Source organism: Chiloscyllium plagiosum, unplaced genomic scaffold, assembly GCF_037043375.1.
Source record: "Chiloscyllium plagiosum isolate Xiang-an unplaced genomic scaffold, Cpla_swu_hap1 HiC_scaffold_39, whole genome shotgun sequence".
Classification (NCBI taxonomy): Eukaryota; Metazoa; Chordata; class Chondrichthyes; order Orectolobiformes; family Hemiscylliidae; genus Chiloscyllium; species Chiloscyllium plagiosum.
Genome location: NW_028270177.1, coordinates 13,930,863 through 13,949,259, shown reverse-complemented (window position 1 = coordinate 13,949,259; position 18,397 = coordinate 13,930,863). Strand labels below are relative to the sequence as shown.

The 18,397-nt window shown below is 41.9% G+C and overlaps 1 protein-coding gene and 1 pseudogene across 4 annotated transcripts in view; both read right to left on the bottom strand.

Moving 5' to 3' along the window:
• Positions 1–4,189: 4,189 nt before the first annotated feature.
• LOC148138630 (UDP-glucuronosyltransferase 2B15-like) lies at positions 4,190–6,494 on the bottom strand (annotated as a pseudogene).
• A 6,646-nt stretch (positions 6,495–13,140) lies between these two features.
• LOC122540945 (UDP-glucuronosyltransferase 1-2-like) overlaps positions 13,141–18,397 on the bottom strand; it is a 32,928-nt gene continuing 27,671 nt past the window's right edge. For 2 of the 4 annotated variants that reach the window (XM_043677283.2, XM_043677281.2), the window contains exon 2: positions 13,141–17,364. In XM_043677283.2, coding sequence (XP_043533218.1) covers positions 15,735–17,357 — 1,623 coding nt within the window. In that variant the 5' untranslated portion in view covers positions 17,358–17,364 and the 3' untranslated portion in view covers positions 13,141–15,734. The remainder of the gene's footprint in view (positions 17,365–18,397) is intronic. The other 2 variants (XM_043677284.2, XM_043677285.2) reach the window with 2 other exon arrangements.

Sequence of the window (18,397 nt, the reverse complement as noted above, 5' to 3'; positions counted from 1 at the left end):
TGCAAGGTTCCTTTTCTCATTACGCAATCCCTGTTCTACCTGGATCTGGTGCATTCAGTGGAAAAATTCTACTTGATCACCTGGTTTCAAAGCTGGCTGCCCTTTCATCATATCCCTCAGCATGACTGACATTAAAGGGCGTGCTAAATTGTAGGGAGTGCAGGAATTTTCAGTATTCCCCTCTGTGCTGGATCTAATAGTAACTAAGGGGTTCTTTGGCAAGTTTATTAGGAACAGTGCACTTTTCAGGGGGTGCAGATGAGATGTTGGATTCAAATTCTGGAGTTGGGTCATATTTGTCTCCATGACCTGTCTCTTAATATGCTGCCAGACTCCCTCATTGAGAGCATCCGAGTCAGGGTGCCCTTTCTGTCCAAAAAGCAAAAACTATCCCTGCTTTGCTTTTAGCTACGCTTTCCCTTGCTCAATTTTCCTTAAGCATTTTGTATGTTCTACAGCTTTTCTTTGCTGTGTCATATTAGCCAGCTGGTATACTGCCCGTATTCCACTTTGTAGATGTTCCCCGGGTCTCGCAGTTGGGTGATTTGCTGCTGGTTTTGTTGTCTGAATAATCCTGCCCTTTCTTTCTGATGACCCAAGCTGTCTATCCTATTTTATGATCCTCCAACCAGGTAACATATCCTCTACACTGTACCCACCTGTCCTCTGCCTCTTTGGTCAATGCTTCAATGTTGCTGTCAGCTGCAGCTTTCTCCCCCCTGCAGGATTCTGACAGCCTGATGCAAGCTCTTCATTTCAGTGGTAGCACTTGCTATTGCAGCCTCCTTTCTCACTCCATCCTTTACTATACCTTTAGTGCTTTCCTTCCACAACTTCTCCCAGGCCCCCAGGCCCTCTCAGGAAACTGTCAAACTGATCTTCCACAGACAAACTGTTTCACAATGAGCTTGTGGATCAACATAAACCATGTCTCCTGCTCGTTAGGTGTCATTATTCCAATACAGATGTTTCAACTGATTTAATACCCAGACACGTGTTAACCCCAGTGCTTTTACTCTATGAATCTGACAATGGAATAAGGTTCAGTCTTCTTTTACTCTGGGTCCCTGAGCTAATTTCTGGCTCCTTGCCAAGCTACAGGTCCCTGACTCTATACCCAACTGCTTTTACACTGGCGCCCTGACCGAATCTTTGAATCCTTGCCATCTCTCTTGCTTGGGAGAAAGTGAGGACTGCAGATGCTGGAGATCAGAGTTGAGAGTGTGGTGCTTGAAAAGCACAGCCGGTCAAGCAGCATCCGAGGAGCAGGAGAGTCAACGTTTCGAGCATAAGCTCTTCATCGGGAAGAGCTCTTCCTGCTCCTTGGATGCTGCCTGACTGGTTGTGCTTTCCCAGCATAACACTCTCAACTCTCTCTTGCTTGTCAAGGATATGGCAGCTGACTGAGTTTGGGGTCCAGCTTTCACTGAATTCCTGCTCTAATCCCTCTAAGTCTGAGGTATGATAAGCAAAGTACATTTCACCCTTCTGACACAACAGGAGATAGGTCTTAGCCATGTGGTGGCTTGACTTCAGAGTTTTCCACACCTTTTATCAACATCTACTACCTGTTCTACTCTTCAGAACATCGGCTTATTCCCTGATTACTGGTTCTCATGCGTTCCCTTTTGGTCTTGGCCTTTGCATTGGGCAGCTGTGTTTCAGCTTTTGCATCTTCTGCCTAATAGAAGAGATTGGAAGAGATCATAACCAGGCTAAGAGGGGTCTTTGATGATGTTTTCTGCCTTTCCAAGGCAGCAAAAGGTGTGGGTGGTGTCAATGGGTAGAAGGTTGGTTTGCATGATAGACTGGGTTGGGTTCACAACTCAGTGTAGTTTCTTTCAGTCCTGGACAGAGCAGTTGCTGTACCAAGCCATGGTGTATTCAGGTAGAATGCTTTCTATGGTGCATCTATAAAAGTTGATGAGAGTCCTTGTGGACATGCTGAATTTCCTTAGCCTTTCTTAGAGGAAGAAGAGGCATTGTTGTGCCTTCTTGATTGTTGCATCAATGTGGGTGATCCTGGACAGATTGTTGGTGATCGTCATTCTGAGGAACTTGATGTTGTCAACCATCTCCACCTCAGCTCTGCTGATGTAGGTATGGGCATGCCCTTCTCCTTGTTTCCTGAATTCAATGATTAGCTCTTTTATCTTGCTGACATTGAGGGAGAAATTGTTATCTTTACACCATGCCATCAAACACTCTATCTCTTTCCTGTATTCTGTCTGGTGATTGTAGGATATCTGGCCTCCAACAGTGGTGACATCAGCAAACCTGTCAATGGAGTTCAGGTAAAATTTGGCCACGCAGTTATGCATGTTCAGGGAGTACAGTAAGGGGCTGAATATGCAGGGCACCAGTGTTAAGGATTGTCATGGAAGAGGTGCCGTTGCCTATCCTGATTGATTGCGGTCTGTGGATCAGTAAACTACCAGACAGAGTGAAAATGCTAGTCAGCTATTCTACATTTAGGAAGGACAGAAAGGGAGGTAGAGTCATGTTGAAAATAAAGCATGAAATCAGTGCAATAGTGAGAGAGGATTTTGGCTCAGAAAATTTAGATGTAGAAACTGTATAGGAGGAGCTGAGAGGCAATAGGGGTGGAAACATTAGTGGATGTTTTCTATACAGTCCCCACAAAGTAATGATAAGGTGGAGGATGGTATTAAATAAGAAATTAGATATGCATGCAACAAGTCATGACAGTAATCATAAGTAGCTCAAATCTACTAGATAAACAGGACAAACCACTTTTATAATATGTTAGTAGATGAATTTCTGGAGTGTGCACAAGATGGTCTTTTAGACCAACATGTTGAGAAACCAATGAAGGAACAGTATCCATTCAGCAATGAGAAGGGGTTAATTGAAATCTTGGGTGAAGTCCTTTAGGAAGCAATAACAATAACATGATAAAATTCTTCATTGGGATACTAAGTCCAATCCAAAACTAGGATCCTAAATCTAAAACAAGATAAACTACAAAGGCATGAGTCCGCTGTAACAAATTGTGTCACTGAAAGGCTTGCTGGTGGATAAATGTTTGCTAATATATAAAGAATGAATGCATTTATTAAAATTATAACAACAAATTCTTGCTGGTACACAAAGTACAACAACAAAAGTAATCCAACCTTAGCTAACAGAAGAAATTAAGGTTAGTATAAGATCCATAGAGGAGACATGTAAACTTTCCAGGAAAAATAGCGAGTCTGAGGATTGTGAGCAATATCAACAATCAACAATGGAGGACCAAGAGATCGAGCAGATGGGGAAAGTAAAGTATGAAAGGAAACATAAGGAACATAATTGTGGACTATAAAAACTTAAATTAATGTAAAAATAAAAATAAAGTGAAGACAAATGTAGGTCTTTTGCAGTCTGGATTGGTAGAATTTAAAATGGACATACATGAACGATAGAGCAATTAAACAGCTACTTAAACCTGCCTTCACAGAAGAAGACAAAAATAGCTAACTGGTAACAAAATTAATATTAGTAAACAAAAATCATTGTTGAAATTCATGAAAAGTTGACAAATCCTAAGAGCCTGAAAATCTACTTCCTTGTGAGAATGATGAATTCTTTACTAATGTTTTGATTGTTTCATTAACAGCCGTTTGAAATCAATTGGGACAAGCACATTGTTGTTGTGGGTTAAGAAAAATGAATCTTCACTTAGCATTGATGAGGGTGAACTCACTCCAATAATGAGAAACCAATGCTAAGTGTAGAATAATCTTTGTCTTCACAGCAACATTTTGTAAGATCACATTATTCTTATAATGGTCACCTTCACTTTTCCCAGATTTCAGTAGAATTGTATAACTCAACACTTCATAAAACTTGAGGGATAAAACAAGTAGGTAAAAAAATCCAGCTGCAGGCAAAAGTGAAGTAAGTCAGCTAATATTTTGATTTGTTATGAATAATGCTTCTAAAACATGTTGATCTTTTCATTAAATTTAGCATACAAATAAAATTTCACCCTTTTTACCTGCTCAAATTGATTAGTATTGACCAGTATGCTATTCCAGTGATTCCTCACCAAATTATGGGTTTAATTTTTAATATCTAGAAATAAATGCATTAGATACTGGAATAAAGGATTTTATTAGCAAAGTGAAATAATTCAAAGATTTCCTTTGCCAGCTAAAGTATAAATCCTACTGAGTTTTTAGCTTTTTTAATCCGAGGGGTTGCAAAACTTTTTCAATAGTAGGACTGTCTGCTCTGTAAGCATGGGGAACAAAGACACCAGGAAGATCATCACACCTACACAATAATAAACGTGCCAGGGAGTTGGTAAGACTATGAGCATAAAATGCTGCCCCTTTGTTTCAGGCAACGCACTCAGTCCAGAAAATGGCTCTCTCCACTGGAGTCTTGGGTTGGTCTCTGTGGAGAGCAGAGGGTTTGTGCATGTTCTCGTGGTTGGATGTGTTAGTTATAAGGAACAGTCTATCTTCCGCACCTACGCCAGCACGATTCCCCATCTTTTCCTCCGCTACATTATAGACTGTATCAGCACCACTTCGTGCTCCCACCAGGAGGTTGAACAGTTCATCAACTTCACCAACATTTTCCACCCCAACCTTAAGTTCACCTGGACCATCTTGGACACCTCCCTCCCCTTCCAGGACCTCTCCATCTCCATCAATGGTGACCGACTCCACACCTCCTCCCACCCTCCCTCCTGAAAAAACGCTATCCTTTATTCCCAATTCCTCCGCCTCTGCTGCATCTGCTCCCAGGAGGACCAATTCCACCACAAAACACACAAGATGGCCTCCTTCATAGAGACCGCAATTTCCCTCCCATGTGGTCGATGATGCCCTGCAGTGCATTGCTCCTCCACCTTTGAACCCCACCCCTCCAATTGCAACAAGGACAGAAAATCCCTGGTGCTCAGCTTCCACCCACCAACCTCCAGATACATTTATCATCTGCCGCCATTTGCGCCACATACAAACAGACCCCACTACCAAGGATGTATTTCCTCCCCACCCCTATCTGTGTTCTATAAATAACATTTCCTCCGTGACTCTTTCGTCATGTCCATGACCCCACCAACTCTCTCTCTCGCGCTGCACGAATTGCAAAACCTGTGCCCACAACTCCCCCCTCATCTCCATCCAAGGCCCCAAAAGAGCGTTCCACATCCGCCAGAAATTTACCTGCATCTCCACACATGTCATTTACTATATCCCTTACTCCCAATGCGGAGATCTCTACATTGGGGAGACAGGACACCTACTTGCAGAACACTTCAGAGAACATCACTGGAACACACACACTAAGCATCCCCACTGCCCAATAGCCAAACACTTTAGCTCCTCCTCCCACTCCGCCAAGGACATGCAGGTCCTGGGCATCCTCCATCGTCAAACCCTAACCTGGAGGATACCTGGAGGAAGAATGCCTCAGCTTCTACCTTGGGACCCTCCATCCACATGGGATTAATGTGGATTTCACCGGTTTCCTCATTTCCCCTCCCCTCACCTTATCTCAGATCCCAACTTCCAACTTGGCACTGCCCTCCTGACCTGTCCTACCTATCCATCTTTCTTCCCACCAACGCGCTCCACCCTCCTCTCCAACCTATCACCATCACCCCCACCTTCAACAACATATTGCACTCTCAGCTACCTTCCCCCCCAGCCCCCCTCTCATTTATCTCTCCACCCTCTGAGGTCACAAGCCTCATTCCTGATGAACGGTCTCATGCCTGAAACATGGATTCTCCTGCTCCTTGATTGCTGCCTGACCTAGTGTGCTTTCCCAGCATCACACTCTCGATGGTGTTATTTATAACTTCATTAAGTGCTTGCAATAGATCTGTTGACTCCATGGTTGAGATATGAAACACATCTGCATTACATCAGGTTTCAAGCCGAAACAAATTGTCAAACCTGAAAAAAAGCAGTGGTACATCAATTATTGTTACCCTATAACATACAGCTTCATAAGTGCCATTTGTGCTAATAAGGGCAATAAAACTTTGTTTTTGGGTGCCTGAGTAGTTCACTCTGAGGGATCCATTTTACCAGTAACAAATTATTTCTGATGTTGTGTGGGATCCATCCATTACATCTCCAGATAACTTTCTGAGGTACTTAAGCAAAGACCTCTGCTGTTTTCATTATAATAAGCATTGGCAAAGAGTTAACAATTATCCCCAATGACATGACAATAATCATTTGTTCCCCTGAAGACTAGACAAACTCTTCAAAATCTGCCTCTAGAGGTTTGGATGGTTTGCACTGGAATTCTCCAATGTAAGCAATATTTGGGTCATTGGAATTCAAATGAAAAATTCACTCTTATCAGCAACACATCTGCTTTACAAGAACAATCTCAATGTTAGTGTCTGGGCCCAGAAAGCAATGACAGAGTTCTTTGTAAATGGACCAAATTAGAATATGTTGTGGTTCTGTTCGCCGCGCTGGAAGTTTTTGTTGCAAACGTTTCGTCCCCTGGCTAGGCGACATCATCAGTGCTTGGGAGCCTCCTGCGAAGCGCTTCTTTGATGTTTCCTCTGGTGTTTATAGTGGTCTGTCCCTTCCGCTTCCGGTTGTCAGTTTCAGCTGTCCGCTGTAGTGGTTGGTATATTGGGTCCAGGTCGATGTGTTTGTTGATGGAGTTTGTGGATGAATGCCATGCCTCTAGGAATTCCCTGGCAGTTCTCTGTCTGGCTTGCCCTATGATAGTAGTGTTGTCCCAGTCGAATTCATGTTGCTTGTTGTCTGCGTGTGTGGCTACTAAGGATAGCTGGTCGTGTCGTTTCTTGGCTAGTTGATGTTCATGTATGCGGATTGTTAGCTGTCTTCCTGTTTGTCCTATATAGTGTTTTGTGCAGTCCTTGCATGGTATTTTGTACACTACATTAGTTTTGCTCATGTTGGGTATCGGGTCCTTCGTTCTGGTGAGTTGTTGTCTGAGCGTGGCTGTTGGTTTGTGTGCCGTTATGAGTCCTAGGGGTCGCAGTAGTCTGGCTGTCAGTTCTGAGATGCTCCTGATGTATGGTAGTGTGGCTAGTCCTTTTGGTTGTGGTATGTCCTCGTTCCGTGGTCTTTCTCTTAGGCATCTGTTGATGAAGTTGCGCGGGTATCCGTTTTTGGCGAATACCTTGTATAGGTGTTCCTCTTCTTCTTTTTGCAGTTCTGGTGTACTGCAGTGTGTTGTGGCCCTTTTGAATAGTGTCCTGATGCAGCTTCGTTTGTGTGTGTTGGGGTGGTTACTTTCATAGTTTAGGACTTGGTCTGTGTGTGTGGCTTTCCTGTATACCCTTGTAGTGAATTCTCTGTTCGGTGTTCTCTGTACCATCACGTCTAGGAATGGGAGTTGGTTATCCTTTTCTTCTCTCGTGAATCGGATTCCTGTGAGTGTGGCGTTGATGATCCTGTGTGTTTTTCCTATTTCCGTGTTTTTAATGATTACAAACATGTCATCAACATATCTGACCCAGAGTTTGGGTTGAATTTGTGGTAGGACTGTTTGTTCTAACCTTTGCATAACTGCCTCTGCTATGAGTCCCGAGATTGGTGATCCCATGGGTGTTCCGTGGGATCACCAATCTCGGGACTCATAGCAGAGGCAGTTATGCAAAGGTTAGAACAAACAGTCCTACCACAAATTCAACCCAAACTCTGGGTCAGAACATAGACAAAGAAGAAACCATGATATCATTCGACGTGACGGCACTGTTCACTTCGATTGACAAAACCCTAGCCAGAGAAACAATAGCCAACTGCCTCTGCTATGAGTCCGAGATTGGTGATCCCATGGGTGTTCTGTTGATTTGTTCATATATCTGGTTGTTGAATGTGAAGTGTGTTGTGAGGCACAAGTCCAGTAGTTTAAGTATGCCGTCTTTGTTGATAGGTTCAGCGTCCTGTTTTCTGTTCTGTATGTCCAGTAGGTTGGCTATTGTTTCTCTGGCTAGGGTTTTGTCAATCGAAGTGAACAGTGCCGTCACGTCGAATGATATCATGGTTTCTTCTTTGTCTATGTGTATATTTCTGATGATGTCCAAGAATTCCTGTGTTGATTGTATAGAGTGTTTGAAATTAGAATATATGATGTCATAGAGTCATAGAGATGTACAGCACGGAAACAGACCCTTTGGTCCAACTCATCCATGCCGACCAGATATCCCAACCCAATCTAGTTGCACCTGCCAGCACCTGACCCATATCCCTCCAAATCCTTCCTATTCATATACCCATCCAGATGCCTTTTAAATGTTTTAAATGTTGCAATTATACTAGCCTCGACCACTTCCTCTGGCAGCCTATTCCATACATGTACCACCCTCTGAGTGAAAAAGTTGCCCCTTAAGTCTCTTTTATATCTTTGCCCTCTCACCCTAAACCTATGCCCTCTAGTTCTGGACTCCCCCACCCCAGGGAAAAGACTTTGTCTATTTATCCTATCCATGTCCCTCATGATTTTATAAACCTCTATAAGGTCACCCTCAGCCTCCGACGCTCCAGGGAAAACAGCCCCAGCCTATTCAACCTCTCCCTGTAGCTCAAATCCTCCAACCCTGGCAACATCCATGTAAATCTTTTCTGATCCTTTCAAGTTTCACAACATCTTTCCAATAAGAAGGAGACCAGAATTGCATGCAATATTCCAACAGTGGCCTAAATGTGTAGCATTGAAAAATATTTATGGTACCATTTTCTCTGGCTGAAACTCATGTTGTCATTCAATTGTGAGTTAGAAATTGGTTCATTGAACTGTGGTGATGGGATGGTTAGGAAATGAACCTTGAACCATGGGGTGTCTTAAGTAATAAGCAAGCATTGGACCTATAAGAAAAGTAGAATCAGTCAGTATTAAGTCACAGTCTGCATTTTCAAGTTGTTCTTACAAACCTTTGTTTTCAAAAATAATAATATTTAACTCTTGTGTCTAAATGTAACAGGCATAAAAAGATAACATTTCACTTTGGAACACAACAGAATCTCAACCATTCTCTAAGGCTTCCAGTGCATTTTATACCAAAGTTTGTGTGAAGTCTGCAGTTGGATTTTTTTCCCAGTTAATCCTTGCATTCCAATCAAAATGGATTGATATAGATCAGGCCTCGCTTTGATGGATCATGATTTTGAAAAATAAAACACACTGAGATTGTGGACCACCCTCTGTGTAAAATATTTGCCCTCATGATTTTTTAAAATCTCTCTCCTCTCACCTAAAAATGTGCTCCCAGTCTTGAAATCCCCCATCCTAGGGAAAAGATATTACTATTAATTCTATCTTTACCCCTCATGATTTTATAAACTTCTATGCAATCACCGCTCAGCATCCTGTGCTCCAGTGAAAAAGGTCCCAGCCTATCCAGTCTTTCTTTGTAACTCAAACTTCCATACCCAGCAACATCTGGTAAATCTCTTCTAAACCCTCTCTAGCTTAATAATATTTCTGGCGTTTTCTGTTTTCTGTTCAAAGGTCAGCAAATGAATTGTTCCTGCTCTGCTCCCATCGAGCACTCATTTTAACATCACTTTTTTGATGGTAAATGAGGATCCCTGGAAATCAGTCATAAAAGGCCGTTTTTGGCATGCCATGACACACATAAGACTGTGCTGGAATTTGCGTCCACCCCTTAACAGGGTGTCTACTGCACTAAATCGCTGGGTAAATGTGTCAGGAAACCAGTCAGGCTTTTCAATCCGCTCCCTGGAAGCTGCAGCATAGCAACGATCAGTTTTCTAGAGGCTTGGATTTCCCACCACAACCTTGGAATTTACTCTCTGTCACCTTTTGCTGGAAACAGCATTGATTTACCTGAGTCCTGGTTGCTCCTGTACATCGTTCTCGTCACGCACACTCTCCAGTCAGGAGTTCAAAATGAGTTCTGTTGTTTATTGTTCCACAGTGAAAACATTCTCTTGTTAGCTCAGGAATCGTGATGTTGTTTCTATTGATTTCCAACATCTCCAAATAGTATTTATGAACAGCTATTGGAACAGCAGAAGGCTTTTAAGTCATTTAAGACTGTTCTGTCGTTCAATGGTATAATGACAAACAATTCCAGATAACCACCTTTGGCCCATCTGCTTTAAAACTTCCAATGGATAAAAGTTTATTAATCTCAAATTGAAGGTTTGCTTGACCTAATCATCCTATTTTTTGTATTTATTCACGGTAAGCATTATAAACTTCCGTGCAATCACCGCTCAGCGTCCTGTGCTCCAGCCTATCCAATCTTTCTTTGTAACTCAAACTTCCAGTAGTTATTACCATCCAGAGGGCAGTTAAGAGGCAACCACATTGTTGTGGATCTGGAGTCATGTGTAGACCAATCACAAGTAAGGTTGAGAGTCTCATTCCCTAAAGGTCATTAGTGACGGGTTTTTCCAAAAATTAGCAATGGTTTTGTAGTCATCATTAGACTCGTAATCCCAGAATTTTTATTATTGAATTCAGAATTCTAACATCTACCATGGCAGGATAGAAATCCAGGTCCACAGATCATTATTACCTGGGTCTCCGTGTTAACAGTCCTGTGATAACACAACTAGGCCACTTCCAACCCTTACCCACTGCCCTTTGTGAGTTCCAAATTTCTTCCAAAGTTTTCTTGTAGAGCTATTTCCAAGCTTTACTCCTGAAAAGCCCAACTTGAACATATGGATCAAATCATCTAATCCTAGAATTAATGGTAGTGTCAACATTAAATCCTTGATTCTTACTGCTAAAGGCCAATTGGAGCCTTTAAAGCTGCTGGAAATTAATACTTCCAATGAATTTAAGATAGGTATTTGTTCTAAAAGTGTGTATCTTTCAGAAAACCAAATGCAGCGCAAGACTTTTCCCAGCCACGCAGCAGCTTGAGCAATGATGAGAAATATGGGAAAGTCACCGAATCATAAAGATAGTGCAGAAAAAGATCCATCGATCCAATTCATCTATGCCGACCAGAAATCCTAAATTAATCTGGTCCCATTTACCAGCATTTGGCCCATATCCCTCTAAACCCTTCCTATTCATATACCCATCCAGATGTCTTTTAAATTTTGTAATTGTACCAGCCTCCACCACTTCCTCTGGTAGGTCATTCCATGCACGCACCACCTTTTGTGTTAAAAAATTACCCCTTAGGTCCCTTTTAAATCTTTCCCCTTTCACCTTAAATCTATGTCCTCTAGTTCTAGAGTCCCCCACCCCAGGGAAAAGACTTTGACTATTTACCCTATACATGCCACTCATGATTTTATAAACCTCTATAACGTCACTCTTCAACCTCCAACACTCTAGGGAAAACAGTCCCAGTCTATTCCGCCTCTCCCTTTATCTCAAACCCTCCAACCCTAGCAACACTCTTGTAAATCTTGTCTGAGCCCTTTCAGATTTCACAACATCCTTCCTTTAGGAGGGAGACTAGAATTGCATACAATATTCCAAAAGTGGCCTAACCAATGTCCTGTACAGCTGTGACATGACCTCCCAACCCCTATACTCAATGTTCTGACCAATAAAGGAAAGCATACCAAACACTTTCTTCACTATCCTATCTACCTGTGACTCCACTTGCAAGGAACTATGAACCTGCACTCCAAGGTCCCCTTGTTCAGCAATACGCCCCAGGACCTTACCATTGTGTGTCTAAATCTCAATGTCAAGGAAATGTTCTGATTTTCTTCATAAACATTGAATGACCAGTTCTAGATCTCCCTAGTAAGTACAACTATCTCATTTCCAAGCATTTGCACATCATTATCAACTGATCTTGCCTCAGTTGTATGTAGTTAGTTGATCCCCCTCCATTGCATCAATACTTTGGATCCACATATTGCACCTGCATGACCTTAAGTAGATCAGAGCTCCATCCAAAGACATGATATTGGTTTCCTTGTGAAATTGATGACTACATGCAATGTTGTGGGAAGTGTACGTGTTGTTTCATTGTGGCTGATGAGAAGGTTCTAGAGTACTGCTACTAAAATACTACTCCACTTCAACCATTCCCCTCAGATTACTCATCCAAGGTGGAACCAGGGTTTGGAGGATTCTTTGTGGTGTTGCTCTCTCTGAGAAAATAGCATTGAATATGACATTAACCTTAAATGGCAGACTGTCATTATCTACAGCCTTTGGAGAACCAAAGCAAGTGGATATTAAAGCTGTCTGGGACCAGCATCATCGAACTGCCACGTTATGATGTCTGCTTGCTCTCAATGTGATGTTTTGAATGCTTAGGAGCTGGGAAGGTGAAAGCAGTCTGGGTCAGCATTCAATAGAATTTCGGAGGATGAGGGGGGAGTCGCATTGACACTTAGAGAGTGCTGAGAAGCATGAATTGAGTGGAGGTTCAAGAGAATGTTTCACTAGCAGGAGAGACTAGGACTCAAAGGCACAGCCTGAAACAGAAAGGACAACCCTCAAGAACTGAGATGCAGAGGAATTTCTTCAGCCACTGGGTGGCTAATCTGTGGGAACCCATTTCTGCAGAAGGCTATGGAGGTCAAGTAATTGAGTGTATTTAAGACAGATAGATAGGTTCTTGATTAGTAGGGGTATCAATAGTTATGGGGAGAAGGCTGGAAAATAGGATTGAGAAACATATCTGCCATGATCAATTGGCAGAGCAGACCCAATGGACTGAATGACCTAATTCACCTTCTATATCTAATGGTCATATGATCAAAAGGGACAGAGCCTGGAAGCTACATCACAAAGACCATGACAGGTCAGTGTGGTGTCATGAGCAATGAGACTGACATGAACCTAATTCATACTTCCTTCCAGATGTTTGAGTCGGTGAAGACATCATTCAATCTTCCCATTATCTCCAGTTATTATCTCGCTCCTAACATAGTTGTAAATGCCTTTGGATTCTCCCTTATTTAACCCTCCAGTGTTTTTTTCATGGTCTTCCTTGCCTTTCTACCTTCTTTTCAAAGTAACTTGCTGCACATTCTATACACCTCTAGGGCTTCAGGTGTGCTCTAAGCCCTTGGGTTTGACCATAGGGTTCCCCATTTTCTCCTTATCCAATCCTGCGCATTCCTCAATATCCAGGGTTCTCTGAACATTTGGTCCCACTCTCTTCCTGGATGCATGTTTGGAAGTGTTACCAGTATTTACAAAATCAACAAAGAAAATGGACAAATCATTCAAAAGCTTTGTTTATTCTTTATTAATAATTTGATTGTTTCATTAACAGGTGTTTCACATCAATTGGTACAAGGACATTGTTTTTATGGGTTAAGAAGTATGATTCTTCATTTAGCATTACTGAAGGTTATCTCACATCAAGAACAAGAAACCATTGCCAAGTGTAGAATAATCTTTGTCTTCAATACAATAGTTTGTAAGATCAACATTATTCTTACAATGGTCACCTTCGCTCTTTCAAGATTTCGGTAGAATTGCATAACCCAATGCTTTATAAAACTTGATGCCCTTTTTTGTATGTAATGATGTGGTACTGTATGGAGTTCACAGCAGTGTAAATGAAACCAGCTGCTTATGCCTGGTGTGCATTCAAGCCTATCAAAGCTCGCTCCAGAGAAACTTACTTACAATAAGCAGTACATGACCAACACAAATAGAGGGTATAGAAGAAGCATCAAATTTACTGATATATGCAAAAACCTGGCAATCTTTGGACATGAAAGAACGGATCTGATGACTGGGATCATAGAACATAGAACATAGAAGAATACAGCACAGTACAGGCCCTTTGGCCCTCGATGTTGCGCCGATCCAAGCCCACCTAACCTACACTAGCCCACTATCCTCCATATGCCTATCCAATGCCCGCTTAAATGCCGATAAAGAGGGAGAGCCCACCACTGCTACTGGCAGTGCATTCCATGAACTCACGACACGCTGAGTAAAGAACCTACCCCTAAATCTGTCCTATACCTACCACCCCTTAATTTAAAGCTATGCCCCCTCGTAATAGCTGACTCCATACATGGAAAAAGGTTCTCACGGTCAACCCTATCTAAACCCCTAATCATCTTGTACACCTCTATCAAGTCACCCCTAAACCTTCTTTTCTCCAATGAAAACAACCCCAAGTGCCTCAGCCTTTCCTCATACGATCTTCCTACCATACCAGGCAACATCCTGGTAAACCTCCTCTGCACCCGTTCCACAACATCCTGGTAAACCTCCTCTGCCTCCACATCCTTCCTATAGTATGGGCAGCCGCACCAGAGTCTTATACAACTGCAACATGATATCAGGACTCTGGAACTCAATTCCTCTACCAATAAAAGCCAGTACGCCATATGCCTTCTTCACCGCACTATTTACCTGGGTGGCAACTTTCAAAGATCTGTGTACATGGACACCAAGATCCCTCTGCTCATCCACACTACCAAGTATCCTACCAAGTACCCCATCTTTTTGTTACTCTTACCAAAGTGAATCACCTCACACTTAGAATTCCATTTGCCATCTTTCTACCCAGTTCTGCAGCTTATCTATATCCCTCTGTAACCTGACACATCCTTCCTCACTGTCAACAACTCCTCTGACTTTCGTATCATCCGCAAACTTGCTCACCCAACCTTCTAGCCCCTCCTCCAGGTCATTTATAAAAATGACAAACAGCAATGGTCCCAAAACAGATCCTTGTGGAACACCGCTAGTAACAGCACTCCAAGATGAACCTTTACCATCAACTACTACCCTCTGTCTTCTTCCAGCCAGCCAATTCCTAATCCAAACCTCCAACTCCCCCTCAATGCCATACCTCCGTATTTTTTGAAGTAGCCTACCATAGGGAACCTTATCAAACGCCTTACTAAAATCCATATACACCACATCTACCGCTTTCCCCTCGTCCACCTCCTTAGTCACCTTCTCAAAGAATTCAATAAGGTTTGTGAGGCACGACCTGCCCTTCACAAAACCATGCTGACTATCCTTGATCACATTATTCCTATCCAGATGTTCATAAATCCTATCCCTTACAATTCTCTCTAAGACTTTGCCCACAACAGAAGTGAGACTCACCGGCCTATAGTTACTAGGGTTATCCCTACTCCCCTTCTTGAACAAGGGAACCACATTTGCTAGCCTCCAATCTTCTGGCACTACTCCTGTAGACAACGAGGACATAAAAATCAAGGCCAATGGCTCTGCAATCTCCTCCCTTGCTTCCCAGACAATCCTAGGATAAATGCCATCAAATGGGTATCTTTACCAGTGAACCTCAGAGGCCTCACAAACTTATTTAAACTCTCCACCACACATTGAATTGTGTTTGAAATCTCATGGTCAGTATACCTTTAAGAGTGATGCTCATGATCATTGCTGTATCGTAGCATGTGACCTTACGGTATAAAAGTCAAAGACTCCATCTTACTTGAGATCACGTGTGGCACGACAGGCTAATGAAAGCAATCTGCTGTTAATAACCGAATAGTTAATGTGAGCCCAAATATTGATGTGCCCATGAATGTAATATTTGTATATCTTATTGTGCTGTAATACATGTCTGTTGCATACTACATCATCTATATGTTGTCTTCTATGTTATGAGGATAACATAAGCATTGTTGCATCAGAAAAAAACATTCTACTAAATAGAAATTCACCCTTCGTACCCGCTCTTATTGACTAATAATCACTATTGACTGGCATGCTTTTCCAGTGTTATCTCACCAAAGTTTGCTTTAAAATTAAACATAATTGTATTTGATACAGGAATAAAGGAGTCTACTGTCAATGTGATAGAATTCAAAACCAAAGCATAAATCTTACTGGGTCTTTTGTTTCTTCTTTCGAGATATATTACAAAGCTTCTTCAATAGCAGGACTAACAATGTAGTAAACACGAAGAACAAAGACAACAGCAAGATCATCACATCTACACAATAGTAAACATACCACGGAAGTTTGTAAGATGCTGAGCGTAAATGTGGCGCCCCTTTGTGTCGCGCAACATACTCAATCCAGAAAATTGCTCTCTCCATTGGAGACTCAGGTTGGTCTCTGTGGAGAGCAGAGAGTTTCTGCATGTTCTCCCGATAAGATGTGTTATATATAACCTCATTAAGTGCCTGCAGTAGATCTGTTGACTGCATGGTTGCAATGTTCATCACTTTTGCTGCACCTCGGACTTCAAGTCTGAGTAAATTATCAAACTGGTCGAAAAGCAGAGGCATGCCAACTATTGGCACCCCATGATAGATGGCTTCATAAACTCCATTGGTGCCACCATGAGCAACAAAGACTTGTGTCTTTGGGTGTCCTAGTAGATCATTCTGAGGGATCCATTTTGACAGTAATATATTATTTCCAATATTGGGAGGGATCTCTCCATCATACCTCCAGATAATTTTCTGAGGCACTTGAGCCAAGGCCTCTGCTATTTTCATTGTGATATGCATTGGCAAAGAGTTGACAATGGTCCCCATTGACATGACAATAATCCCATGTTCTCCTGAGGACTGGACAAATTCTTCAAACTCTGCCTCTAGAGGTTTGGATGGTTTGCACTGGAATCCTCCAACATAAACGATATTGGGCATGGTGGGTCTTGGGAATTCAAATATAAAATCTACTCTCATCAGCCACACATCTGCACTGAGAAGAACAGTCTCAACGTCTGTGTCTGGGCCCAGATAGCGATGGCAGAGATCATTGTACATTGGCTCAACTAAATTGTTTAACATGAGTGTTTGAAGCAGATTTTGACATACGTTTTGCGTTCTTTGAAGAAAACTCATTTTATCTGTCAATCTGGAACCAGGGGTTGGGACAAAAGACAGTGGTGATGGGGCAGTTAAAAACTGAGCTTCTCCAGTAGTAACCCATCGGACATTGTACACCATGGGGATTTTGAAATAGTAAGCCACGATTGAACCAATAGGAAAAGCAGGATCGGTCAGTACTAAGTCAAAGTGGGCAATTTCCAGTTGTTTTAACAAATGTTTGTTTTGAAAAATTGCAATAATACACTCTCGCGACCATGAGTGACAATTGTGGAGAAAAGATATAGTTTCGTAATGAAATGCAAAAGAGTAATAACCATTCTGTAAAGCTTCCAATGCGTTTTTTATTAAACTCCGGATAACCTCTGCACTGTTATTATCTCCAGCAGCTCTGTGCACTCCAACCATAATGGATTGATATAGATCAGGCTTCTCTTTAATGTACAAAGTTCCTGGGAAATGAAGCACAGAAATGTTATGTCCACGTGGTTTCAGTTGTTCAATTAGAATCCTCATATTGATCCAGTGGCTTCCATCCACAGGAACAACCAGTATATTAGCCCCTTGAGTAATTGAGCAAGATAGGATGAAGAAGACACTGAGTGTGAATGCAATCTGGAACCTACTTTTCCACGCAAGACAATCCATATTGTGAGCAAATAGCATCTGGATCCTGTTGGATAATTGAAAAGAAATGTTGTATAACATAAGATTCTGTGCAATAATAAAATAAGAATATGTTTAGACCAATGTGAGGTCCTACTATGTTTCCATAATGCTGAATTACCTCAAATTTCCCTTCCCTGAATTCCCTTAGAGCCCCAAATATACTGATGTCATTCTTGAATTTACACAGTCCTCTACAGCAGATAATTCTGGAGATTTATACCACTCTGAAGAATTTTATGCTTTTTCTAATCTGATGACCGTGGGTTGTGGACTCTCTAGTGGGGAAACAGCCTCTCAGCTTCCTCCCCAGCGAACCCTCAAAGAATGTCATATTCGCAATAAGATTAGTTTCAAACTTGAAGTGAAATATAAAACTCTTCTGGTCAGCTGTTACTGATGAGTCAAATCTCTGAACTCAGGAATCAACCTTGTGAAACTTTGTTCAACTCTGCCTAAGGCAAATTAGTTAGGTAGGGAGACCAAAACTGTTTTCAAGGAATGATTATTGAACCTCTCCAGTGTGGAAAGAGGTCATTTGGCCCATTCGGACTACATCGACCCTCCAATCAGAATGCCATCCAGATCCAGAAGCCCAATTCTGTACCGTAACCCTGTATTTACCATGGCCAATCCACCTAACCTGCACATTTTTGGACTCTCCAAAGTCGATTATTAATATTGCAAGTCTTCTTCACTCACTGTAACCATTTTGCAATAAAGTGTAATTGCTCATCACCAATTATGGCTGGACACAGATTGTAGGATTGGCAATTTGATGAACGACAAATTTCATTGCAGTGAGGGAAGAGGTGCCATTCACTGAAGTAGTAATCTATACTTTCAATTCAAACGTGGATGGAGCACGCAGACCTGTCTAAAGGAGCAGGGCACTCAGTCTGTGAAATACCTGCACTCTGCGAAAAATCAAATTATCATGTCACAGTAAAAGATAAAAATTTGTTAGCGAGTATTTTACTTGTTTATTTTTTGAACCTTTTTTTAACAACTGTAAGTGATATTGGTAATTGTAAGGTTAC